This window comes from Tyto alba, unplaced genomic scaffold (assembly GCF_018691265.1).
Source record: "Tyto alba isolate M040663 unplaced genomic scaffold, T.alba_DEE_v4.0 Super-Scaffold_7, whole genome shotgun sequence".
Classification (NCBI taxonomy): Eukaryota; Metazoa; Chordata; class Aves; order Strigiformes; family Tytonidae; genus Tyto; species Tyto alba.
This window is the reverse complement of record NW_024881328.1, coordinates 22,402,343-22,430,047: the sequence shown is the minus strand read 5'-3', so window position 1 is coordinate 22,430,047 and position 27,705 is coordinate 22,402,343. Positions and strand designations below refer to the sequence as shown.

General features: G+C 37.9%; 2 protein-coding genes across 2 annotated transcripts in view; one reads left to right on the top strand and one right to left on the bottom strand.

Annotated features, from left to right (window-relative positions):
- Window positions 1-27,705, top strand: part of ABCB11 (ATP binding cassette subfamily B member 11) — a 60,187-nt gene that overhangs the window by 133 nt on the left and 32,349 nt on the right. Inside the window, exons 2-10 of the mRNA XM_032989699.2 lie at window positions 7,689-7,816; window positions 9,008-9,107; window positions 16,997-17,099; window positions 20,168-20,189; window positions 21,599-21,646; window positions 21,742-21,790; window positions 23,738-23,979; window positions 25,707-25,794; window positions 26,739-26,872. Of these exons, the coding sequence (XP_032845590.1) occupies window positions 17,024-17,099; window positions 20,168-20,189; window positions 21,599-21,646; window positions 21,742-21,790; window positions 23,738-23,979; window positions 25,707-25,794; window positions 26,739-26,872 (659 nt within the window). The 5' untranslated portion in view covers window positions 7,689-7,816; window positions 9,008-9,107; window positions 16,997-17,023. The remainder of the gene's footprint in view (window positions 1-7,688; window positions 7,817-9,007; window positions 9,108-16,996; window positions 17,100-20,167; window positions 20,190-21,598; window positions 21,647-21,741; window positions 21,791-23,737; window positions 23,980-25,706; window positions 25,795-26,738; window positions 26,873-27,705) is intronic.
- On the bottom strand, window positions 2-27,464 carry DHRS9 (dehydrogenase/reductase 9). Its single transcript, XM_032989698.1, has 5 exons — window positions 27,359-27,464; window positions 4,769-5,118; window positions 2,863-3,121; window positions 1,655-1,818; window positions 2-802 (listed from the first exon to the last, which is right to left on the bottom strand). The coding sequence occupies exons 2-5, from the start codon at window positions 5,085-5,087 to the stop codon at window positions 576-578; spliced, it is 969 nt and encodes a 322-aa protein (XP_032845589.1). The 5' UTR covers window positions 5,088-5,118; window positions 27,359-27,464; the 3' UTR covers window positions 2-575.

Below are 27,705 nucleotides of genomic sequence, written 5' to 3'. Positions count from 1 at the left end.
CTCAACAACATGGGCACTTTATTTTGCTTTCCAGTTAGGATTGTAGCAAGGAAAGTTGACCACAGTTTCCTTGGCCTCAAAACTGAATAGGGGTGACTGCTAAATAAAGCAATATCAGGAGGAGGATTTTCTGCCCTCCTTTCTAGTTTATATTGCAAGACTACATTTCTCTCAGAGGAAGGCCTCATTTCTATTCCCTCCTCTGCCTGAGATAACTGAACTCTTCCTGCTGTAGGGACTTAAAGCCACATTCCCCATTTTCCTGGGATATTTTTGTCTTAAGGATCTTTGAGAAAACTGGAGCCCCCAAGGGCTCTCAAACTGAGCACCTTAAAGGTGAAAGAACTGAAAATCCTAGTAATTTTTGAAAGTTTAGTAGTTCCTTTGTTCTTTCTGGTTTACATGTTAAAAATTAAATTATATAGTGGGTTTTTAAATAGTAGCAGATATTGGAGAAATGTGTCTATTTCTTACATTTAAATGCATATTTCATATATAGTTTGTATCATGCTGATATAAAGGACATATATTATAGAATCAGCCTATTCCATGATGAGGAATATATTGGAAAATGTTTACTTTGCATGGGAAACTGCAAGCTCTACTCTGTTCCGCAGCAGTAGGAAGTCTTGTATAACAGCTGGCATTCTTGAGAGGGGATTCCAAAACAACTTAGCATCCCTCCCAACAAGGTAATGTGCACGTGGATGGAGGCTTGTTAGGGCATGCTCCATGCACTGAACAACCGGTGAAATGTCCTTGTTAAGACAGATCCTGGAGAGCTTTTGTTTCTTTGCTGCATCTGTAAAGCTCAAAAAAAAAATCATTTAGTGACAGGCAGGCAAGGTGACTCTTCCCCCCACACTGATTTGTGCAATTTCACTAACAAATTGTTATTTCTTGTGTCTCCTGACACAATAATTTGTAGCAGTTTCTGAGGACTAAGTGTGCATCCGTAAGGTCCTTGTGATATAGCTGACCCCAGGAACAGTCTAGTTACCCTTGGTTGTGGAACAGTCATGGCAAAACAGGCTGTATGGTCTGAGAACAGGTGACCAGCATTGACAGTAGCTCAGAATAAACATAACTATATAAGAGGCAAAGGGAAACAGAAATGCTGTAGTTATAAATGGGTCTCTTATAGTAGGGAAATTGTGTTGTGGAAAATTGTGAAACACAATTGTAAAGAAGAAATTTGAGGGACAAGAAAGTCCAAGGATCAAAAGGCAAGCAGCAAACAGGCTTAGCAAGTGTCTGTCAGACAGGTCCCGCATGGCTTCATCACCACTGAGGCTGGCAGAAGCAAAGGGAATTGATCCTTATTTGATTACTAAATAAATAAAAAATGACAGAAAAACACATTGAGCACATTGATTACATCATCAGATAAAATTTTTCTGTTTGGGAGTTTGCTCAAAAGCTTCATGCCAACATGAATAATTGATCTTGAACTGAGGTTTGAATAAAGCTTCCCAGAACAAGTCTTTGATGCAGATAGCCATATTGTGATGCAGATGCATGTGAAGAGTAACTTTTCAAATCACAGTCTTTCCAAAAAGTCAGAATTATTAGAAGATATAATGTTATTTTGCAAGGCTTTCTCAGCAAGAAATGCATTGCTTCTTTTGACACAAATGTCTGGAAATTGCCTCACCTTTCTGAAAATAGTCCTCTCCATACTGTGTTTTAATATCAGGGGGAAGCTTGTTCCAAATAACCTCCTTCTCCTTCATAACATTTTCTGGATTGGATAATGTTGTTTTAAACAGTCCTGGTTGAATGCAACAAACCTTAACTCCAAAAGCTGCCATATCTCTCCTGCAAAGACACCCGTATGATTTAATTGCATTAGACATTATTGTTAACACTGTGTGATTTTTTGCTGTACTGACACTTTTATTTCTGTCTTTAAATGGCACGCCAGCACACAGATACTGTGAGGTTTGTTCATGGTTGGGAAGTTTCAGCTTGTTACCTCTAAATGAGAGGGATGAACTCTCTTACCTGCTTCATAGAGTGAGAACATACAAGGGCAGTGACTGTGCAGTAGCTGGCATAGCGTATTTAACATCCTAGTTCACCTTGCACTAGCTCATTAGTTATCTGACTTGTTAGTAAGACTGGCTGACTGCCTAAATGCAAGTATGTAGAACCATTTTATATCTTGGGGAATCCCTTTTAACCTCTGGCTGATGCTCCAGATTGGTACAGTTCCCTCTGGCCGATGCATCTCATATCTTTCAGTCCTGTGTGAGTGTCCCAGTATCTAAAATGGCACTATGTATTTAGGTACCCAAATCGCTTCCCACCTGTGTTACAAGAAGCCATGGTGACCCCCAGGATTGGCTTGCTATGTTTTCTAGATGTCTCTAATGATCTGTATAATTAAGAGAAAACACTTTGGAGAGCAAAGCTTGAACAAAAGTTACTGTCATGCAATAACTCATGGTATGTATTTTTTCTGGATGGGAGGCTGCTGGAAATTTCTAGGTGCGCTTTTCAATTAAGGGAGTTAGATTCATACTACAAAGACATTTCAGTTCTCGTGAGTGGAGCTTCCTCTGCAACAAGGTCTTGGTGCACACTAAGATAGGTTAGCTGTGAATCTATAAGAGTACTAACTACGCTGCAGTAATACTTGAGGACAGCTTGTGTGCCCAACAGGCTTTGTACCATTTCAAAAGTGGCATAATCTGTGTTGAACAAAAGAAGAAGAATTAGTCCAAAGTGTCTGATGTTTTTCAATTTATACCAAGTGCCAGGATTGTGAAACAGCTCCTATTCTGCATGTGCCAGTTTTTAGTTAGTGTATGAGCCTTAGGGAAAAAAAAGAGTGGTCTTTTCTCATAGTGAGTGTTATACCTTAAGCTGTCATTAAATCCTTCTACCCCAAACTTGGAAGGAAAATAGCCTCCACCACTGAATGCTAGCCGACCTCCAACACTGGATACATTTACTATCCTTCCCTTTGCTTTTTTTATTAAGGGAAGCATGTTTATTGTAACATTTATGAGTCCAATTAGATTAACTTCAATTGGTTCTCTAAAGTGCTCAATATCCAACCAGTCTGTAGGAGCTGATGGCCCCATAATCCCAGCATTATTGACAAGTCCCCAGAGACCTGTAGGGAAAAAAGAAGAAAGTCAGGAAGCAAATTTTCATCTGTTGTGTCAGATTAATTGAACTGGGTGAGACTTGACAGAAAATCAGTGAGGGACCAAGAAGGCAGTGAAGATTTGGAGGAATTGCTTGAGAATGTCCTGCAGCAGTCAGGTTTATTCTTTGTGTCCAGGTTTTTCCACCATGCTTTCCATCACCCTTTGTGTAGCCTTCCCCTGCCAAAGCATTTTGGGCATCAGGTGGTGTTGGCTTTTTGTGGGAGAAAGGGCAGTAGAGGAAGACCAGAGGTATGGCAAAGAGCAACTATATTGGGTGACAGGAAATGTGTAAAAAAATAAACCTTGTCCTTGGTACAGGTAGGGTGTCCTGAAACATGGGTAAGTGTACCCTGGTTCTGAGATAGGTGAGGTGCCAGGACAATAAAGAACAGCTCTTGATAACGAAATAAATTTAAAAATCCTTCTCAAAGATTTGAAAACAACATGGGAACTGTGTGACAGAGAAGGCTTTTGCTATTATTTTTCCCCCAACTTACTTTTTTGTTGTAGCAAGAGAATTTAGGTCTCACATTGACTGACATGTCCCAACTGGGTGGGAAGGGTTTTTTAAAAATTAACAGCCAGATTCAAAAAATGAGGTGGAGGCAGGGGAAAAAACATAGATTGATTTGAAAACCATTTCTGAGCCCTCAGAAGTAGGAGGGGAGGGGAAAATACAAAAATGTAAACACAGTTCTTCTCTTGTATCAGCTGTTAGAGTTGTGTGAATGAATGCTTTTGCTGGTCTGACCTTCCTCATAGTTTATCTTGGTGTGAAAAAATCACTTTTGGTCTGAAACCCAGAACAGTTTCAAATAAAAGCAATTTGGCAATTTATAAGCAATTTTATGAAGAGATGAAAGGGCAAATGGAGACTGGAATTTAGCATTAAGTATAATTGGTACTATGGCACATTATAATAGATCAGATTTAAGAGTCAAAGTTAGCAGAATCCAGCCCATAGGATGTTGGGTCTTTGTAAACTCTACTGCAATACCATTCCTATTGAAATCAATTAGCATCAGTAATGGCAGCAGAATCTTGTCTTGCACAACTTGTTGCATTAGAGATATGGAATTTTTCTATTTTTCACATGGTCTGCAATCAATACTCCAAAAGAGTTATATTCAGATTTCTTCAATAGAGTTCATATGTAATTTTTACTTTTGATAGAATGAGTGATTACTTACAAGTCATTTATTACATTAATTCAACTTTTAAAATAAAACCTCTTTAAGCTAGTTAAGCAGAATTTATTTCTTTTGTTCCCTAGATGGGTAACACAGTATGGGAGGTGCTGAGCACTTGTGCCATAACCCAGATAAACATGTGAGTGGAAACAGTCCCAGTGAAGGTTCCAGGAACTGGATTTCTATTCTGACAATGATGTATCAATAAGCTTGACTTCTTGAGCACATGCCCAAATATTTGCCTAGATGTATAAAACATCTCCCTAGTGAGATCATCTTCCATGTTTCTGGAAGTTGACAAGACATCCACACACACTTGTCAAATGTCAATTAAAATAAGCTGTGAAGGTAACATGGTGTTTTTAGGAAAACTCTACTTTTTTTTTTTTTTTCAAGACAGCCAGATATCCTGGCACTCACCTTCTGACTGAACTTCAGCTTTGACTCGTGCAGCCACTTTCTTAACACTGTCTGAATCTCTCACATCTAGCAGCACTGTCTGAAGCTGCTTCGAGGTCACAGCTTTTAACTCTTTGGCTCCTGTGTCAGTCAGACAGCTGGCAAAAACACGGAACCCCTTTTTATCAAAAATCTTTGCTGCCATGTTTCCAAATCCTGTGTCACATCCTGTGATGAATATATATTTTCCAGCAAGATTTGTAACCTTCATCCTGTCTCTTGCCCTCCAATGCCACCACAGAGCAACAATACCAAGAAAGAGTGATACATAAAAAAGCATTTTTTTACTGAAGTCTTCTGGACATGAACTCCTGAAAAAAAAAAAGAAAAAAAAAAACTGCTAGTTTTTAAGGGATTGTTAGTTGGTTATTTTGTTGGAGTTTTTTTGTTCGTTTTTTTTGTTTGTTTTTTTGTTTGTTTGTTTGTTTTTTGAGTTGGCTAACTGCAACTATTTGGAGAAGGAGGCACAATTCAGAGCAGTTCCCTCTTTGTGCTAAAACAGACAAAAAAATTCCTTCCTTGAGCAGAAATAAGAAGTGGAGTTACACTGTTATAAGGTTACAAAGAATAATTCATACTAGGTTACTGCTGCCAGGTCAGTAAGGTCCCATTGAACATATCTGGGAGAAACACTGACTAGAAAAGGGTAGCAAAAATTACATATTTGCATGGAAACCAACAGAAATGTCTGAATATAGTGTCAGTTCATAGAAAATTAAAGAGTAAGCCTGGGGCGAGCTGGCAACAAAAGTTCAAGCAGGAACAGCAGGACCCAGAACCTTTCTCCTTACTGTGGATACTTAAGCAATGCTAGGTGTTTTACTAAAACCTTTGGTTGTCAGTGCCAGATTCTCAAGAAAGAGGGTAGCAAGTACTGTCATTTTGTCTCTCAAGAAATAAATTCTCACCAGCTAGACTGTGGGAGTGTGCACGTGATGCCCGAGCATAGGAAGGAGGATGCAGGTTGGAGCACTTCATTTGCCAGAGTGAAGCTCAGGCAGTGTGAAAACATCAGTACTGAAAAATATGTTTGGGAAGAGCCTGCATATCTGGGATTATACTCCAGCTGATTTACTAGTGAACTTATAAGTAACTATTGATGATGGATGAAATTCTGCTTTGAGAAAACAATTCAGTTATACTTCTTCATGAGTGTTCATGGCCTGGAAAACAGGAGATGCCTAATGCAATTGACTAAAAAAATAAGATTGTTTACAGATAATCCATCTCTGCAGGACAAGATGCAATGAAGTTGCATTTTCTATGGCCACAGTCTCCTCTAGCAAAACTTAATTTAAAAGAAAATTGCAAACACCTGACATGTTTTTAAGGATCATAATAGGAACAGGAACACTGCTTTTGTTTTCTGCACATAGGACTCCTTTCTGCTGTAACATGGGAGGTTCAGTATATCTCCATTTTTATTGCAAGCCCTATGGCTGCTCATGGTGCTTGTTTACATAAATATGTATGCTAGTGAAATGCAGCTTCTTGTGTTGGCTCAAAGTTACCCAGGGAGTTGCAAAAGTTGCAATGCAGAGATGCTAGTTTTTGTTGCTTAACTTCCTCTGCAGCATCTGTAGTGAAGTGAATATGAAGAAGTGGTTAGGTAACTGCCTTCCCTGTGTAGTATTTCAAAGTTCCTTTAAGACAAGGAAATTCTTCTCTCAGCATAGGCATGCATGCATAGGAGACCCACCATAGCGGCTGGCTTTCCTTCTCTTATAACCCTTATTAAAATTACTGTTCTTTTTGTAACACTCCTTGCTCTCCTTGGAGTTGCCAAATTCCTTCGCAGGTTTCTTTCGCCTGCAACTGAGTAGCAGTCTGGGCAGTCCCTGGCTGTTACACATCAGAGCCGGGGCCTTGTGCATGCTAAAGCCTCTGCAGCGTCTGGCCACGGTGGCAAACCAGGGGGGTCCAGGGACAGAGACAGTTTGAAAAGAGCCCCTCCAGGGAAGAAAGACAGAACTGGGTTTCATCACGCCCTATGTCAACTATAAAATAGATATAAAGTATAGCTAGTAAATTAACATAAGCAAAACAGAGGTTTGGCTTGATCTGTAATCTGGTGAACAAAAAGAAAAGCCAATGTAGTTAGTCTGAGGGAAAAGGCCTGGTTTTGCCATGACAACAGGCATGTCTACAAACATGGGACTAAGATGATGAGGGTTAACTTCTGGTCCCTGTGATCTTTAATCAATGGGTCAGTGGGACTTTTCATTTAATTAACAAAGTGCTGAAATTACAAGGTTTTCCCTTAGAGTGCTTTCTACAAGCTGCGCTTCCAGCTCCAGCCTGCCAAGGAGACTGACAGGTCCAGCGCCTGCCCACAGTGGACCGGCTTTGCAATATAAAGATCTAGCTCCAATTTTTTATAGAGGCCACAAATCAAATAAGGAAAAAAAAAAAAAAAAAAAAGGGTCATCAAGAAAAAATGTGTTTCTCTGGTTTCCAGGAGGGGGAGTGATAAGAAGCTCTCAGTCAGAAGCCCCAAAGGCATTTGAGTGGTGGCATTGGAGAGTGGTCGGAAAAGTGGAGGCTCAGGGGACAATGAGGCTCATGGGGACATGCCACCTTCTGGCAGGATCAGGGGGTGGGGCTGTTTGCCCAGAGGGTGAGGCAGGCACTCTCAGAGATGTCTTTTTGAAAGAAGATTTATTTTAACAGGTCAAGTCACTTAATTTTGATATAAAAGTTTTAGTTTGCATTTAAAATTTACAGAAGTGGGTTTTGTTTGTTTGTTTGTTTGTTTTTTTTTTTTTTTTGTTTTTGTTTTTTTTTTGTTTGTTTTGTTTTGTTTTGTTTTGTTGTTTTGTTGTTTTTTTGTTTTTTTTTTTAGCAGCGTAGTTGCTATCTCTACTATTTTTATTTGCACCAGTGTTTGGAATGGAGAAAAAATCCTTACTGGCTGCCAGACTTGGGTAGGATCAACAGGATAAGTGAGTGCATGTCCTGCTTCTGGTACTTCCCAAGAGCAGATGGTGAGAGGCTAACTACAGAAACAAGGTGAGTTAGAAGTCTGTCTCTTGCTGCCTACCTCCCAGCCTTCCTGCTGTACCCACTCCAGGTGGTATTTTGCAGTTTCAGTATAGCACATTTTTGTGACCAAGAAATAAATATAACATGACTTAGTGTCTCTGATTGTGATTTAGACCATGGGTGAAGAAATAAGTTTATTTCTTTTTTTTTTTTTTGTGTTAGCGTCCCACCTGGAAGTATCAGCTCCCAACAATCACCAGCTTGGACTTTTTACTTTCCATAACAAGAGAAAGTCACATTCACAAAAATGTCCTCATTGTGCCTGGAGGTACTTTCCTTATTTCACTGTAAGGAAAGTGTCAGCTATTCCCCATTTCAGTATGAAGAAATGTAGTTTGAGTGTAAAAAAAAGGAAATTGACTTCTTATCAATGAACAGCTTTTTGCTTGCAGTAAACATGATAAAACTCAGCCATCAAAAGAGGAAGTTTGCTCTTAGGTGCAAAAAAAGCAGGTTTCTGTGTAGAACACTTGCTAAAGATCTTTGGAAAGGACAGTAACTTTTTCAGAAGTCATGCTGCATTGAAGGAAATAATGTACATATGCACCTCATGGGATTGACAAAATTTCATTTTTAATAGCATAAATCACAAATCAGTAAACTCAGTGTAAATTCACTTTGCACTCTACAAAGTGAGTACCAAGTCATGTTTGTATAACTGCTGTGGTGCCGAGAAAATAATGAAGACCCAGCATGTGGGTAGTTGCCAACCTGACCAACTGTGCGTATACTGACTTTTCCTGCAGCTTCTCACTCCTCCAGTCTCTGCCCTGGCCAGAGTCCCGCAGAGGAGTTTGTTCTCTTCCAGCCCAATTTTGTTGGTTTTGTCCTCTAGATACCTTTATAACTGTGATATTTTTTTAAGATTAATTTAATAAAAAGTATTTAACAAGTGACACTCCAAGAATAGATGTGGAAGTCATCTGTCTAACAATTCAAGCTGCGAATCGTATCTGCTTTATTTCAAAAGTCCCTTAACTTAAATTGGGGTACAAAAAGAGATCTGTAACTTGCTTTTCTTTGGAGTTCACTTTACTTTCACCTTCCCACTATTTAGGTGAAAAAATTGTGATGGCATGTGGAGCAAAATAACAAAAAATATTTTCAAAACCTGGGAGAAATAAAGTAGCAAACAAAGTGTTTTCCATTGTTTTTCAGTGGATCAGGGGACAGGAAGATAAAGCACCATGTAGAAGCAGAAGTATACTACAATACTGAGATCCACATTACACTTCTGACAGACTGAGGTGCTATCACTGTAAGTGGCACAATCAAGATAGGATTACACTCAAGTGAAAAATCCAGTGTCTGGCTTCTTGGCCCCAGAACCACTGTATGCTAGCTACAGAAATAAATTTGGCTATGAATGTTTAAAAAATAAATTAATGAAGCATAAGAGCCGTCTGCTCCATGCCTTCTGTCAGGCAAGAGAGTCCAGACTGCTGTATTTGCATTCCGACTTTAGTGCCAAACGCAGAAACAAGCTGCTCACCTGGAGTCTCAGCCTGCAGTGGCAGACTGAGCCTATTCACCTGGTGGAAAACTGGGGTCCCCTACTCCTCCATAGCTGTGAGCACTCAGTGCTAAATTTCTGGCTACCTTTAGGAAGCTTTGGAAGCATTTTATTTGATTGCTTCTCCTAGCTGTTGTCAATACTGGAATAAAGATCAATAGGTTATAGGCTACAGCTTAGAGCTGAGGAGTCCTGTGCCAAAAGAGCTCATGGACTTTTCGTTTCTTACTGAAAAATTATGTGTATGGGAATAACTAAGATTCATTTTTATTCATTTCCTCTTATGAACTGTTGGAACAAATCCAGAGAAGAGAAGATAACTTCATTTGGAATGGTAATATGCAGGAATAAACAGCAGCTCAAATCGAGGGAAGAAGCAGTTATTTAACTGTGTTTGGCTCAGTGATTGGTGATCTTTTTCTTTCCATGCAAAGAGGTATTAAAATGATGTGAGCTGTAAGGAAAATGTTTCCCTTCAACTTGGACCATGACTGAGGGGAATTATGTTCCTGACAGTTTCACGCATCATTTGTGAACTAAATAGTATCTATTACCTACCAAAATTCAGAGATTTTGTATTTGTCCCCTATGAGAATTCAAGGATGAATCTGTCCTCAGTCTCCCTTATGTACTGAAGTCCTGCTCTCTATTATTTTGGTTCAGTGACTAATTCTTCATTCACTGGAGGGCTGACTCTAGCAACAGAAACCGAGTTTTCCCTTCCCAGGACATCAGAAGGAAACAAAGTATAGGAAGGCTTGAGGAGATGGAGTGGATTTGGCTAGTTTTTCCACTAGCAGCTGTAAAAGGAGGTGACTGTGGGAGTGGGGCCAAAAAAAAAACCTGAGTGCTTTATGTTCTTTGCTCTACACAGATGGATGATTTTTCAGCATAGATTCATTTTTACAGCCCGTGTCATAAAGTCAGGCCAGAATTTATGAATCTTCAGGATTTTTTGTAAGGATGAGTTGAGAGAAGCAGAGGTTTAGAAGGGAGCAGAGCCCCTGGGGTAGTCTGTAGTCTCAGCTCCAACTCATTACTGCCTTATTCTACTTTATTAGCAGTGTGAAATGGGCTCTGCACACACTTTCCAAATGCTTAGATGAGCAAAGTCTGTAAGTGAAAAGACTGAAGTAATTTGTGTAAAGCTAAAATGGTATTCTGCCTCTGGCAAGCCAAGCCTTGTCTGGAGATGCTGGACTTGCTTGCATGCTAAGTGTGAGCTCTGCTCAAGTACCTTGAAAATCAAAGGCATTTCATGATGCACAGCAGAGTTATGCTCCACCATACAATTTTTCTTCCAGCCTTTCCACTCCTGCGCCCTGCACTGCAAGCAATTTTTTTTTTTTTTTTTTTTTCCTCTGGCTGTGTCATGTGGTGGACAAGGATTAGCACTGTAACATTATCTCAGATAGTGTTATTCTCAAAGCTATACTGTGTACATTAGTATAGATGTAGACTGCTTTTTGTTAAGAAAATGGGAGAAGACACCACGTTTGTGCTTGGTTATGCTGTCATTGTGAACACAATTATTCTAAACAAGAAAAATGGAGTCCGGTTAGCTACATTTAATCGTGGTGCACTTTTATTCATGAGGCTTTATCATGGAAAATTTGAGAGCACAGAAGACTTGAGGAGAGCTGACAGTCACTAAGATTAAGACATTGCCTTTCTATCTTGTCCTATCAGTTGGGGCTCTCTGTAACGAGAACTGATTTCAGTGTAGAACTAAACCATGTTTGCCATTTCCCTCTAAACTCTACGGTGACATTGGCAGAGGTCATAGCATTGTTCTCAACAGTGTCTCTTATTGAAAAATCCATGGAGGGCTCATATCTAACAAGAATTCACTACTAGATTCCAGGTTGTAAAATCTTATTTTAAAGGAAGAGTGGTAAAATATTAGAAACCATGGGGAGAGGGACAAGCTATAGGTTAGAAAACAAAGCTTTTGAGCAAGTTTTTAATCTGAATTTAGCTTAATCTTTGAACCAATTTTCATATTAATCAGCTGATGTTGCTATTTACTGCTGGGACAGTAGTGTAACTGAATTATTGCATAGCTAATAAAGTAATTCAATACTAATGCTGATAAAATAATGCTATAATAATCTCTTCCCATACAGTCATTGTGAGTTGTTGTTTTTTTTTCTAGAGAACCATCTGGTTACCTCGTGTATAATTGCTTTCCAAGTGCCCTGACTTTATGTTGTGAGATTACATTAGTCAAATTTAAACCCTCCATTAGATGTCAATGAACTGTAACCACTGTGACCGCATGGTTATTGACCCAGGTGCAAATAGCCAATGCCCAATTTAAAGATTCAGTTCTGACAAATGGGTTAGAATAATGAAAACATGATGGGAAATAGTTGGGTGTTTCACTGACTAATTGAACAGGATCCTTGCAATTTGTTCTATGATACATGATTTTTCACAGGCACGGGTGAGTAAAAAATCTGTAATGTTTAATGTTTCAGAGTTAACTGATGAAACTTCCTGAACTAAAAGGTACTTAATATTTTTTGTTGTTTTTGGTTTTGGGGGTTTTTTGAATGGGACTGTTTGAAGAACAAGACATTCAAGTTATTTTGAAGCAAAAAGTCTTTCTGCATGTGTGCTATCATTAATATCTGAGGAACCTAGTTTTAAAGAAAAATGAAGGCTAGTGCTTTCAGGGCCAATTTTCATTGGGTTCCCCCCCCCCCCATTTATGTTAAATAAAGATCTGATCTGATCTGAATAAAGATGTGATTTGAAAAAGATTTCAAAAGGCTTAGGATCAGGTCCTAATGTTACTTCATTTTATAGGATATGTTCCTTTGTTAGTGTTTCCCAAGTATTACTTGTTTAAATCTGGATTTTGAGTTCTTTGAAGATTTTTGTTTATCAAAAATCGAGCAGCCATGCCTTAATTTGCTAGTATAAATGCTATTTCACTTTAGTGCAGGTTCTGAAGTATTCTCTGTTCCTAGATTGTATTTTGAACACACAAATGGGATGATCTAGTGCCTTGTAGTATCTCTGATTTCTATTATCTAAATAATTTGCGATGCAGACATCAGCAACAGGCTTTTTTCAAGATGCTGTAAGTGATCCCCAGTTAAACATTCAGACACTGAAGAAGGTTGTTTTATTATTCTTATACAACATGTTAATCTGCTATACTAATCTGTTTAAGTCAACTAATGAATGATGCCTGCTGGACAGGATAGTATATGGATAGTATTTGATGTGTTGATCTTTAGAAAATATAGGAAAAATGTGTTTCCTTTAAAAAATATGGAACAGTCACAATTTTATTGGAAAAAATACATAATTCCAGAAAGTTTAGCTCTAGAAAGTGTTTGTAACTAGAATCTGTATTCAAGTCTATCAAATATTGGGATTTTTTCCACTTTTCCTATTATTTAAAACTGCATCAGCATTCAGGCTTTAAAAAGTCAGTTGCAAAATACACTTCATAGTGTTAAAATACAGTGTCAGAGCAAGCACTGAAATGAGACTTCCCAGTATGATGTTCTATATCGATACTTAAAGGACAGATTTATTTTTACAGTGTTCCATTACAAAATTATATCAATTTAAATAAGTTCAGACTTCTGTCAAGTTATAAAGTATTTTAAAGCTGCTGGAATATGTGTGTAAATACCATCCTTAAAGTTTAGATTTGTTCTGATAGCAGAACAGGTAGCAACATCACTTCTTTAGGCCAGCAGAACACATTTTCATAATCCAGGTGACATTTCCAATTATAGTAATTTCAGTGTAAAATCGGCAGTTTGTCTATTAGCTCAGTTTTATTTATATAGTTTCATTACTTGAGTGCTAAACAGTACAAAGCAGTCAGTACTAGAACTAGAAGCAAATGATGGCTTTATGTTTAAGGACAAATTGGTAGTAAAATTACCATTGTGGTAAACTGTATTTTGTGGAAGAAAATAGGAGTATGTGTTTGCAGTTGGTAACTTCTGGGTATTATTCATTCAGCCAGTGGTGCTTTAACCATTTAAACTAAAGATCTGAGAAGCTTTAACAAAGATACAAACATTGGATTTGATTATTTTTCTCACGCTGTTGGCTTTCTTTGATTTTTTTTTTTTTTTTTAATAACTATGTCCTTCCTAAAAAACATATACTTAAGGTAAAAAAAAACTGGGCAGCCTTAGTCCAACTGCATATTTAAGTTGTATTTTCCTTAGAATCATATAACAGTGAAGGGGTCCCCAGTCTGTGCTGCCACTGTCAAACTTCTCTGTAAATGGAATGAAAAGTCTGTATTTTCGGATCTCCAGCTCCAACCTCACAACTGAATTGACATATAAAAATAAAATTGTCCTGCGAATGTGATCACTGACAAAACTGCCAAAAATGAGCTGGCTAAGAAACTTTTGTTTATCTTAAGAAACTTCTGGAACTTCAGGATGATTTGAACAAACGAGTTTTGGAGATCTGTTTAAGACAATTCCAATCTATCAGACACAGCAAAAGGCAGGAGGGAGGGAGCAGAATAAGATCTGTGTTTTCACTGGTGTGGGAAAAAAGTGGGAAAAAAAATTTCACTCTCTTTAGTGAAAACATAATCTCAAGGGACCTAAAGCTGCCAGGAATATATGCTCTTCTTGGGAAGCTACATTTATTTCAATATAAATTGAATAATGTAATCTGGAAATTAAGCCTCTTGTTAAATCATCTTCCATATGCCTGATGCAAATCCAGCTGAAATTAAATTTAATGATTTGTAGATAGGTCCCATGTGAAACAGCGATACGTATATAATGCTTTCCATTCTTTCTGGTCAGAAGCAGGTGTTACATGCTTTCTGTGTTATATAAAAGAGCAGAAAGAGAACTTGGAAACAGGCACACGATAGACACTTTAACTAATGAAGTATCATAACTTTTTCACCCATTTATCATATGTCTCAGAGAATGGAAAAATTATTATTAATTTGTAAATTTTTTCACTCTGTGTGTGGATGAATTAAAATCTCCCATGATTTCATGTTGTGACTATTCTAGTCCTGGCCAGACATTTTGCTATTGCAGTAGTAACCTGGGTTCACACATTTACTTAAAGAGAGAATTTGAGTCACAATTTAGGGGCTCACAGAATGTTTTGGGGTCAGAATTTACCAACCAGTGGATCAATAAATCATCTCTGTTCATCAAAAACTTTTAGGTAAGAAAAACTATATCCATAGAGTAGCAATCAATGAACCAGTGTCCAAATGAATGGATGTACTGAATGAAGTTCTGCAGAGGTCTGTCTTGCTTCTGGTGTAATCCAGTAATGTTGATAATGATGTGGATTACACAATGGAGAATATCCTTATTCTCCGTTGGACAGACTGCAGATATGCATAACAGGACTAGAAGTCAAAATGCCCTTAACAAACAGGTAAAATGGGCTGAGGTGCTACTAAATATGAACAGTATCAGGCAGGATTAATCAACTGTGAAAATATCGTTTGGAAAACAACTGGCTCTGTAGCAAATTGTTTGCAAAAAATTAGTGGCTTTGTTGGATTACAAACTTAATGTGAATCAACAACTTGATACTTCTGTTAAAAAAACAAATGCCATACTGGGTTGCATAAACAGGAATATAATCATATAATCCATGAAATGTGAAATAATCTTTCTCCTTTGCTCAATGATGGTAAGACTGGTGCTGTAGTGCTCACACTCATCACTTCAAGAAAGATGTGCTGGAATCCAGAGGACACCAGTAGAAATTATCAGAGGCTTAGGAAATACACCCTACCAAGGAAAACAGAAGGAGTTGCCTTCTTTATCTGAAGACGGAGACTTTCTAGTATTATTCAAATAAATACAGCCTACTTACAAAGTGGAAAAGAATATTCTATATCTTTGGTGGATTGCACAAGAAGTAAGGGGTTTAATTTATGACAGATAAAATTCAGATTAGACACCAGGGAAAAAATATTTTAGCAATGAGGATTGTGAAAGCACAAATTGCCTGGAGAGTTATTCAGGTATCTTTGATAAACATCAGTTAAAATGAAACAAGAATAATTGAACTTTGCCTTGGATGTTTATAATTAATGAAAAACCTTTGGACTTTCCAGCCTGACTTACTGATGATTCAGTGATGTATTGAGAGATGTATACATAAAATTCAGAAAATTAAGATAAAAAGTGAAAGGATTTCGTTGGGAATCAGCAGTTCTTGAAAGATAGTTTGGAGGGAAAAGTAACAAAAATTAAAGGTTTGGACTTTATGGGAACCGAAATTATTAAAATTCACACATGCATCCTGAACCACTGGACTGGCTACTATTATGTTGCTCCATTTCGATTGAGGAATGGGTGTGTTTCCTTCATCCTATGGTAATTTCAGAGCCAGGCTGCTTTTCAGCCCTTCCCACTCATAAGGAACTGCCCAGCTGTAGCTAATAATACTGCTGTTTCCAGTATGAAAAATTTTGGTAGTTTTAATACTATTAGCAGAAAATAAGTGGTTCCTTTGGAGGGCTAAATAGGTAAAAACTCAGCTCACTGGGAAGTCAGGTGGTGTAACAAATAATCTGTGGAAATGTGTCTTTTACACAGAAAACTTCTTGTATTTAGGTAAAAGTTCTTAAAGCTTTGATATCTGAATGTGTTGTAATATGCTTAAAATGAGAGGTTGTGAGAGGTTTATCCAGAAGTATAAACATACAAATGTTGATGTCTAATGACTGGAATAAGGTATTGTAACTATGCTTTGGGATATATTACAGTAAACAAAGGTGTGGATGAGATGACTGGTTCTAAAAGGGCATGTTTTTGGGAGGGCTTCTGCAGTGCTTTTCTCCAGGTGCCATCTTGGATGCTAGGCCTACCCGGCCAAAACTAGTGCTACTGGTAGATTTTGCCTCACAAAAGTTCTTCTTTAACAAAAATATGCTAACTTTGTCTCCTTATTTCTTCTCATGTATGATATCTGCTCTGCATGTCAGTGTGACTAGTTAGGAATAAACTTGTTCAGAGGAGCAGGTCTGCCGGGTAACTCATCCCAGCCCAGAGCTGTGGGAGTGCAGCTGGTGGTGGTGACGCTTCAGATGCTGGTGTGGCCCTGGGGATCCCTCCCTGGTCACCCCCCTTGTCCCCCCATTTTCCCGCTGTCATGGTCCTGCTGGCCACTGCCAGCTGGGACAGGACAAGGCAGGGGCAAGTCTCCTCCTGCTGCTCCCTTATAACTGAGGTAAGATCTGTCATATTAGTATCAGTCTACAACCTATGGATGTCACCCACACAGAAGTGGTAGGTTTATTTTAATAGAGCCACTAATGGGGACAGGGCTGTTTGTAGTGGGTTGCAAAGCCCTGCAGAGCAGCCCTTACTCAAGGCAGGAGACACTGAAGCCTTTCAGGGGCCTTGCACTTAGGTGTGAGCTGGGCGTGCTTCTCTGAGGTGTTTTTCTACTCTGTTGTTTCACTGTGTCTGCTATATCAATTCTGTTATAACTTGTTCTGCAGTCAGTGGCACTGTACTGGGATAATGAGGGCAAAACTGAGGTAAGAAGGAGTTTAACATAATATTGTCACATATTCACAGAAAAATGTATGCTGTATGCTGATACTCTTTATTCCATCCCTCTCTTCCCGCCCCCCCCTTCCCTCTCTTTAGGACTTCTGATTTAAGTAACTAATCATCATGTCTGACCCTGTTGTTCTGCGTAGCATCAAGAAATTGGGAGAGGATAACTATGCTTTTGACTTGGATGGCAAATGTAAGAAGCTTATTCTTCAATCAGCATCTTATTTTATAAAGTATGTAAAATAAGTGGTGGGTAGCCTAAATGGAGCAAGTAGTCTACAGAATACAAAGCAGCTAGTCTGTGATAAAAATAGAGTTATGTGCTACCTCTTGTTATGGGTATCCTGCATGCAAAACAACTTTTCTGTAAAAACTATGTATAACAATCCCTACTCATGGACAATCTCTACTTATTAGCCTACTATCTATCTATGTTTTTATACTCGGCACTTTTGTGTACAAGTAAAAGGCCTTTACTGGGGAAAAAAATTAAAAAGTTCTGTCTTCCATAGCTTCTAGAGCTGCTTTCAACAAACATATATCTGTAGCCATACTTTTATTAGGCATAATTTTTATGAGCTATTGTTATGCAAAGATCTGCATTCCTTCTCTTCATCAGAGTTCTTCCTCTTCTATTCTTCCTTTGCAATGTGCACTTTTCCATTTTTCTAATACAAATGCAGCAAGAGCCAAGGTGAAACATGAAGAGAAAGTGATAAATATTTTGAGTTCTGTTTATAAGACTTGAGAAAAGCTGATAAAGAGAGGGGTGTTAAATATTTATGCTGAATGTAAGGTATAAAGGAAAGAAAAATGCACATAATGGAAGATAAATTCCAATACAGTGCAATGTATATGTTCCTTACACAGAGTAAAAAAGGGTTCACAAAAAGATTCCAGCACTCAGATATCACCAGATTCTCTAAGCATACATACATTTTGTATTTTCAAATTCCCTGACAGCTGTGGCCTAATCCTGGAAGTGGTTAAGCTTTTGTTAAAAACATTCTCCTAGGGCCCAATGAAATGCTTGTCACTTTTACTTGTTACAGGATTTTGGTGCAAGACTTTCTATTGGGACAAAGCTATTCCTCTTTTCACAATTTGGGGGTTTTTTTTGGCTTATCAAGTGAGTTTGCCACTAGTTTCTCAGTTTTCTTTGAAATGTGTCATGTTTTATTCTTAATGTAGCAAGCAATTTGTTGAACTGCTAGAGCACCTTTCCTAAAGCAAACATCATTGCTTTAAAACCTTACTGTCATTCTGCTGATTAATCTCGTCTCCAGTGAGGTTTGTTTCAATAACCATCTTTTGTACACATTAGTAAGATTTAGCTGTCTCTGGAACAACCCTTGAACACCACATCTGTAGGTTGTAGTTAGGAGCCAGCTTTAGTTGGGAACCTTTTGAGCACAATTTTTCATCACTTGAATCTAGTATCAGATTTTCTCAGGCTTAACTTCTACTGTTTTCTCACAATACCAGTAAAAACTCAAATTCTTGGCAATGTTATTCAGCTTTTCCTTGATTCTGTGGTTTTTTTTTTTTTTCAAATTGTAAAATTTCTTTCTTACATGCCTTAATTTATCTTTCAGAATTTTTTGAGCATTCAAAGATTGCTATAGCTTTTTTCTGTAGAGTTAATAAATTCTTTCATCTTCCCTACATTCTTTTCTTCTCATTCTTTCTCATTCCCTACATTCTTTTCTTTTCTATAAAAATCATGTTCTGTCCTCTTTTTCTACTTTTTAAATTGTAGCAGTGTGAACTGTTACTCATCTGTTTCTTTCTTTCAAATTAAGCATGGATAGCATAATTCCAAATTATCCTTCTGCTTAAAAACTGCTAACCCACACGAGCTGGCCCACAGTTCCTCACACTGTTGAATAGCACTTATATACTCCTCTTTCCCTCTTCAAGTTCATAGATTAGGGTTTCTTCACCTTTGAGGAATGTTTATTTTGCTCTCTAAATTGATACAACTCAGAAAGCTATTTCACCAGACTCTTTTGTTCTTCTCAGTTTTCACCCAGTAGTCAAATCCTTCATTTTGTTTTTCAAATTACGAGCCTGCAGAGGAAGCTTCCTATAAACCTTCAATTTTCTGATAAGCCCTAGATAATCTAGGAATGATTTAAAATCACTACAGCTGTTATCAGCTACCAATCTTCAAAAAACTGAAAACAGATGTTTCTTTTTCCTTCACAACTAGCTCTTTTCTAACACCAAATGATTTTTTTGTAATGATAATTTTACAAATTAAAACCTTCCTGGAACATATCTGGGATTCTTGGGATACGCATACGTTCTTATTGAAAGAATCTTTTCTTTTTTACCATCTCTGAGTAATAAACTAAGCAGAATAAAACCAATAGAGTCATTGTTAGCTAAAGCCAAATAGTTATCTTATTAACCCCAAAAAGGAGATGTAATCAGCTGTTCCCTCAGTCCTAAACTCAGATTGCTTCCACCTAACATTGTTGCCTTGGGAAATGCAAATCCCTGGAGGTAGTGGAAAAGCCGCCTTCCCTCGGTTAGGAAAATGATGGATGCAAAATTTGTGGCTGCAGTGACTTATTTGCACCCTCTGTGAATTACGATACAAAGTTCCTCTGTGTTTGGTCTGTGAGACAGGGCTGTGCATGCACAGTGTTGTAAAACAGCTGCCCTACAGCTTAATTATATCTCGTAGTATAATTCCATTTCTCTAAACTGTGGTTCCTTAGAGAGTATCCCAAGAATGGACATCAGTGTGACAAGTTCACTTTACCCTCCAGGGGCACAGCTTCCCCTGTTCCACAGGACTCTCAGTCTCTAAGTTGTTGGAAGGCAAGAGTGAAGTTACCTCTCTTCCTTTCAGGGAGCATGCATGGACTGGTAGTAAAGTAGTATTCCTCGAAACAGTGTCCAAGAGAACTAGATGAATACTAGCAAACAGTTTGCAATTAAAACAATTTGACTTTTGGTAAATGACCTGAATAATGTATTTGGTGAAACCCCTTTTTTCATCTGGGGGATTGAAAACTTGAGACTACTTCTTCAAGAGAAGGCAGACATAAATTGATATAAACTTACCACGGAATTTTTGGACCCATGTCTGTTTGTGACACTGGCTAGATGTATCAGTGGGAATAAGATGCTTAAAACTCAGGAATGATCAGGTCCCATGGGGTTCTAGAGTTTATGTTTCACAAGTCTACAGAAGATTGTGTACTTTAACAATAAATATTAACTAGACTGTGCATTTATTTTCCTTAACAGGTAACAGCTTCAAGAAATCAGAGTAAGTCATCTACACAAATGGAACAATCAAAATTTCTAAGAATATTCACAGAAGTCAATGTCATTGGATCAAACTGATGCATTTATAGAAAGTATGGTATTTAATGAAAAGCTCTTCTCTAAGGGTTGAACTGCCTTATTTGATACAACTGACACAGGTACACCAAAACAGTCTTAAAAACTAATGGCAGCAAAATATGGTCTTTCTTCTGAAGGTGTTTTTGATATTCAAATGTATCTTTCTTCAGTGATTTTACTTTGAGAAATGAGTTTTTCAAGGAATTTTGATCAGTCTTGATTAATTTCTCTTAAAGATTAACTGTGAGACTTTAAAGGAATTAGTTCACTTAATATGAGCTCAGATACTAAGAGTTAAATGTAGAATTCTAGATAGTTAAAAGCTGAAATGATTTAGAGACCTTGACTTTCAGCTATAATCTGATATTTGAATGGGGTTAAGAGCATCCCTCTTCCTAGGTCTTGAGACAACTCTGTAGGAGACTGGACATCCTAATGGGTGCTGTAATTCGCGCCAGCTCTTTCTGACACAGTGTACAGTCTGAGAACTACTCCTAGAATGACAAAACAAGAGCACCTCTTAATTTTTGTCTTTGTCAGGTTGCCCATCTCAGAGAGCACCAGCCCAGTATTTGAGGTCTACCATAGTCCTCACACATATCTTGAAACCTTAGTTCTATTGGACTTTCACATGTAACATACATATGGTCCTACCTACTACACGTACAAAGCTTCCTTCAGGCTTTCTGGGATCTGGTTTCTGAAAAGTGTTCCATGACAGATATAGCTTGAATTCATCTATTTCATTAAAAAAAACCTACCCAGATTGAAAATCCCTACTTATTCATCACTGAATATAGACAGCTGATGATTATTTGCTATGGTATGGGTCCCATCCATAATAGAGCAACTAGTCCTTTAGATTTTAACTGATTATACAGAATAGCAATACATAATATGAGAACTGAAAAAAACCCTGTATGGTAGGATGAGAGATTCTACTGTCACTATGGACATATGAAAATACAGGCAATCTAAGAGGGAATGGGAACAGGACCTTTCTCTTGAAGAAAGACTTGAAGAAAGGACTCACCAACAGTTTGGATGGTAGGTTTTTCCTCTAACTGACCTCAAAGAAACTACAATCCACATTATAGCAACAGTGTTTTGAAGACCTGCTTATGAAACAAATCATAATCCTTCAGATAATTTTAACCTAACCTCTGTTCTAGTCCCTGTCTAAAATTTAAAAGAACCACTTGTTCCAAAGAAAACTGGAAGAAACAGCTTCTCTCTTAAAATTCTGGGAAAAATGTCTCAAATAAAATGTAGTTTCAGAGAAGTAACCAAGGGAATAAAAGAATTAATGTAAAATCTTATCTTCTTTGCTAGGAATTCCTATACATATGAGGAACCTTTTATAGAGAAGGAAAGTGAAAAGTGAGTTAAGTTCAATTCTGTGTACTATCTTTGCATATAGAACAAAAATTGTACTAAAATACAAGTTTGTAATTTTATGTTTTCTGTTCTTGAAGGTCATCAGAAAAGAAAGAAAACAGTATTCATGTTGGCTTCTTTCAGCTGGTAATGAAAGCAGTGACTATAAATATTTTATGTGTTTCGTTCTGCAGAATAAGTGACAATAATCTGTATGGTTGTTTTGGGGAATAGTTGTGACTAAGCCAAACTTTTAAGGATTAAACCATTTGGCATGAAATCCTGCCATTAAAGTCAATGGGAATTTAATAGAACCCTTTGTCATTTTGTCAGCTTGCTATCAATTATCAATATTTGTGTCATAATTGTCTATTAAACACATTATATTGAGCCTATGGGTAGATATGGGGAAAAGAGTTAAGATGTACAGCAAAGGTCTAGGTGACCTTGGTTCATTCTTATTTCTGCCAAAAATTTACTCTGTGATATTTGGCAGATAATTTAGCTCCCTTGTAATTGCTCCATGGGTATTAGAAGATTTGGTAACTATAGAAACTTGGGAAGGGACAATACTGTATGGTATGTCTAGCCTTTGATGAGTTTTGGAATCCCATAGGGTGCATCTGAATTTTAAAATTAATGTAGTAGAGAGATGTCCAACCCACCAGCATGCAGCTAAGAGGTTTTATTACATCTATTTTGCACGTAGTCTAGGCGATTAGCTTGTAATGTGTCCAAACTAATATGGTTCTCACTGTAGTACTGGGCTAGTGCAGTTACATCCACATGTCTTGTTCTCTGCTTGGCTAAGTATCTCAACCCTTACTTGGGTGGAGAGAACAGCCTGTCCACACAGAGGGCTATGTCTGTGAAGCAGAGAGGTTTGAATTCTGTAGCCTGGTTTGCACAGATGTTTAACTCCTAAAGTGCAATTGGTAAACATAGTATGTTTCCATCAGATGTGTTGAGAGATTAGATATCACATATCTGTGCATTTTCTATGTTGTTTTGTTTTGTTTTTTAAATCAGGGGAATTCTTAGACTTATGAGCAAGGTTTGCAAAACAGTGGTAGTGCTATAGTTTTCTTCTAACGATTTTTGTAGAAAGACCTTTTATTTATTTATCTTTTATGTTAACTGACTTGGTTTTCCCTTTATCTTGTCTCTGCCCTCATGTCCATTTTCCATGTGTGCTGCAAATTACCACCCTTTTATCTCTTAGACACATTATAGCACCTACAGAACCTGGACAGGTTCTTCAGCAGGCTGATTGCTCTTTACACTCCTATTTCAAAATGTAGCATTTCATACTGATATTTTATATGGACAATTTGATCTATGTATTTACACGTGACTTCAGCCTGAGAATCAGACTTCACAGAATCATGACAAAGGTAACCAAAGTCACCGTACCTTAGCTGAGTCCCTAGCTTCATGTGTGAATGAATGCTCATGGGAAATGTAAGGTAATAGGACTTGGCTCAATCCCATTTTTACTGCATACTATGTCATATTTCTATACATTTCTCCCAGATTAAGAGCCAATGCACAATTGCCAGGCTCAGCCAACACATTGTAGAATATTAACTATGAGAACTTGCTCTGAGATGTTTAGTTGGCTTTCTACCACAGCACCCCAGACTTTTGAGAATTTGGCTAACTCTATTCAGAGGCCCTGCATAATACTCCAAGGCTTTTTCCTCCCTTCCCTCTCCCTCTATCCCCACAGGAGAACTGCAAAGCAGACTATATATATGAATTATAATTACTATTCTTAATCTTTTAGCTAGTTTCTGGAATGATGATAATGTGGAATTATATTGAGCTATTAATGTTATATGATAATACATTCATTCACATGGTTAGAGTCTGCTGCCAACTAAAAGGGAGCTCATAATAATTTATGAGTCTGTAATCACAGGTGCAATTAGATTAGATTGGAGAGAGAGATTTGTCTTCTTTCTGTATTGAAGATAATTCTGAAATTTAGAGAATGATTTTGTATCTGGTCCACCTGATTAATGATTTATCGGTATACAACCAGCATGAAGACTGTCTCTCAGCAGAGACCATATCTTTTTCCTGTCTCTTCAGTTTCGATTTTCTTCATCTGTGGAAATTTTAATGATGGCTGTTGGTACTTTCTGTGCTATTGTTCATGGAGCAGCCCAGCCAGCTGTGTTGCTTGTGTTTGGTGCAATGGCAGACACATTTATTGAATATGACATTGAAATGCAAGAGCTTAAAGACCCAGGCAAGACATGTGTAAATAACACCATAGTGTGGATTAATGGTACTATTCATCAGAATGAAAAGAACACCACAATAAGATGTGGGTAAGTAGTAGATGTATTTGTTCCTTTTCCTCTCTTATTATGGCTTGTCAGAGGATGTAATGCTAGTGAAGGTCCAGTTCAGCCTTTAAATGGTACATTTTCTATCCATAAGGCAGAAAAGGGGCATGGTTCTTCTTACAGAGTCCTATTTTTGAGCTGGAGATATTACCTGGAGGGACAGAAGTTCAGCTTGGGTCTTGGTCTTTCAGCTGTAGATGTCAGCAAGGATATTCTTTGAGGATGATTGTTCTGATAACAGTTGTACTTGCTACACATCTGAGTTCATTAATCCATTTTCTCTGATGATACTGTAGGTAATACTGACTTCTGGTCATTCCAGTTAGGATTTAAGTACCTATAGGTGCCTGCTGACTTCTGAGCAAGTTAGCTAAACTTCAGTCATTGAAGAGGAATGAGTGTTTCTAGGATGCAATTCATCTTAACTTATGGGAAATGTCTAAGGCAGATCAGATGAACTTCCCTGTAAGAGTGCCTGTTTCTTTCCATTAGCTATAATAAATGGAGTCTAGATGATTCATTCAGATACAGATATCTGTCAAAGCCAAATTTTAACCTGTAACCTTTCCTAAGGCTCATTTTTCAGTGCATCATTCCAAGAGTTTTCTAATCTCTGAGTGACATTTAATTAGATATTTAATTAGAATTAAATTTACTTGTCTAAAGGTCTCTGAAATTCAAAGCACATGGGAAGTGATTCACATTTCTACATGTAGGTGACTAGGGCCAAATTATTTGCTCCAGGCTGTCCAAGACAGCCCTCTGAGGTGGGGCTGTCAGATAGAATATAGGATTTGCTACAGACCTCTGTTCCTCTGAAGCAGGAACTATGCACCAGGCAGGATACATTAAAGCATTAAAAATGGTACTGAGTATCTGTGTTAGGCACCTGAGTCGTTTCTATGATTGTTTGTTGCAAGAGATTGGGTCAGGTGCATAGTGTTCTCTTTTGGCTTAAAATTTCAGTGTACCAAGTTCTGGGCAAATAATAAAATTTGCTGTTTGCAGGATGGTTTAAAAAAGTTGCCTAAAAGCATAACTGATAATGACCTGAAATGCCTTTTTCAAAGCAATATAAATACAATAGCAGCAACTCAATACCCTTCACTGATATTAGGAGTAATTTAATACTCCTACTTGAGCTAAAAGAAATGATCAGTTCATTTTAGCAAGTTTATGGTACAAAGTAATACTTGAATTGACTTTAGCAGTCCTCATTTCTTCTCATAAAACACTGTTTAAATCTGAGTATTATTAGTTGGTATAATGACACAAAGCAAGTGCATTCAACATCTAATGAAAATTGTTGGGCAGCTCTTCCCTGAAATGCCCTCTCACCTGTGTGATTTCAGAGCATGCACTCTGGTGGGGTTTCTCAGACTTCAGGGCTGCTACAGGATTGCAGCTCATTTTCTGGCACTTTCCAGCACCCTATCTCTGTGCAACAGGCAGACCAAGCAAAACAGACGCTGCTAGCAGTATTGGGAAACAATGCCCCTGTTAGCAAAACAAGCTGATTTGCCAGCTGACCTGACTCTAACTTGAAGAAACACCAGATTAGAAATTTGAGAGAAACTTAAAACTGCATTGCTAACTCTGTTTGTTTTGTTTTGTTTTGTTTTGTTTTTTGTGTGTGTGTGTTTTGTTTTGTTGTTGTTTTGGTTTGGTTTTTTTTTGTTTTGTTTTGTTTTGTTTTTTCCTTTTTTCAGGCTGCTAGACATTGAACAAGAAATGACCAAGTTTGCAGGTTACTATGCAGGAATTGGTTGTGCCGTACTTGTGTTAGGATACCTTCAAGTCAGTATTTTGTTCCCTATTTTGATTTCAAAGTTTAAATCACTAAATAATTAAATTTATTTTAATAATGTTCTTTTTAACTGCTTAGTCAGCTGCCCATTTGAGCAGAGCAGATGCTTTCATTTCTCATTCTATTGGCTGAAATAGGTTAGCTCAGGCAATCTGAGACCTCCTTGGATTTGTGCATGCTTACCTTTGTACAATGATACATTTTACCCAGTGAGATGAATGCATGCTGCTCCTTTCACACCACAGGAAATACTTGCTGAAGTGTGGTTACTGTGGAATCCACATGCCCTCCCAAAATACCAGCTGAAGGGCATGCAGATTCCCAATAGTCATCTTAACTGCATTGAGCCCTGTGTTTCTATTATTAAGATATTACAGAGTAATACTAGTGTAAAACTAGTGTTGAACAAGAATCACACCCTACATATTCTGTAGAAACTGTTCAATCCTTATGATGGAGATGAGCCACAAATTTGGACAACTCCTGCATAATCTGCTAAAAGGTCCACTGCTTTTGAAGCTTTTTATAATCGCAAAAATCACTCATCATTCTCCTTCCTGAAAACTATTTCAGAGTTTTGCTGAGGTAGGATGGCTGCCATCCCTATATTACTTACAAGCTGTGGATGGAAAAAGTTTTGTATTTTGTTAGATTCATGTAACAGCACAAGTAATTTAACTCGCATCTCCTCTCAGCCTATCAGAACTGAGTCAAATGTTTGATCCAAAGGCTTTGTAAAATTGTTGAATTATTTAAACAGCAAAGACATAACTCAACTGACACATCACTGTAGCTAGAATATATTTTACCTGAATAGTAATTTTATCAATAGCCAAATTGTTCTTTCCCATTTTAGCCAAATTGCTTTTTCCCATTTGTTAGGAGTAGAAAGACTTTTAACTGCAATTTATCAGCCATGTTATGTTCTTCCCAGATCTGCTTTTGGGTTATGGCTGCAGCTCGTCAGATACAGAAAATCAGAAAAGCTTATTTCAGGAAAGTAATGCGAATGGATATAGGCTGGTTTGACTGTACATCTGTAGGAGAACTGAACACCCGAATTTCTGAGTAAGTAATCTAGAAAAATATATGCTACAGAGAACACCTTGCACTTCCTTCCAAATCAACAAAGTGTGGATAACTAGGCATTTGACAAATACCTCTTAAGAATATAAAATACAGCTATGTTCCTGGGAGCAGAGATGGGGCTGATTATCTCCCCCATCTTTGAACTGTCATAACTGTTAAGCCACAATGATTTCCTTTGTGCTTTATCTGTCAGTAGATCCAGGGTTTTTTTGTTGGGTTTGGGGTGGTTTTTTTTTTTGCCAGCCTGTCCTATCTTTCCCTTCTCATCCTATTCTCAGTCCTTTCAGAGTGATCTGTAATTCGGCTGCCAGTGCACACTCCCTGAGGCTGGAGAGGTGGGTTTGAACTCTCTTGCACTTCCCAGAAAGGAAAATTACATTATGGGCACACTGTGCTTTTATGGGCTTTTAAAAGGAAAGAGTGAGCCTTGCTTAATCTTCTGCTAAAGAAGGTACAAGCACCTACCTTTAGAAAGGGACCGAAGGTAGAGGGAGAAGCCTTCTTATCCTGGGTAAACACGTAGCCCCGAGAGCAGCGGAGTTTAAGGGTTGCTCCTTTTCTTAGTGGTTCCTGTTTACAGGCTGAAGGCAGCTGCAAGGTGAATGTGCCAACTCTAGATGGCTCCCTGTTCTCAGGCGTGCCTGCAGAATAGTCACACTTGCAGATTTTTCTGTAGTTGAAGGGGATTTATTTGCCTTTACTCACTGCCCAGTGATATCTATGACTTTCCGTGGTGTTCTTTTTATGAAGAATAAATGCCAAGTGTAAGTCGCCACGAAGAGTTTCTCTGGCAAAAAATGGAACTGTGCATG

Excerpts from the sequence above, each read along its gene's own strand:
- DHRS9 (XM_032989698.1), bottom strand. The coding sequence starts at position 5,087 with ATGCTTTTTTATGTATCACTCTTTCTTGGTATTGTTGCTCTGTGGTGG. Across the intron at positions 3,122-4,768 it reads AGCTGAAGTTCAGTCAGAAG|GTCTCTGGGGACTTGTCAAT; the intron begins GTGAGTGCCAGG and ends TTTTCCCTACAG. Across the intron at positions 803-1,654 it reads AGAGGACTATTTTCAGAAAG|ATGCAGCAAAGAAACAAAAG; the intron begins GTGAGGCAATTT and ends TGAGCTTTACAG.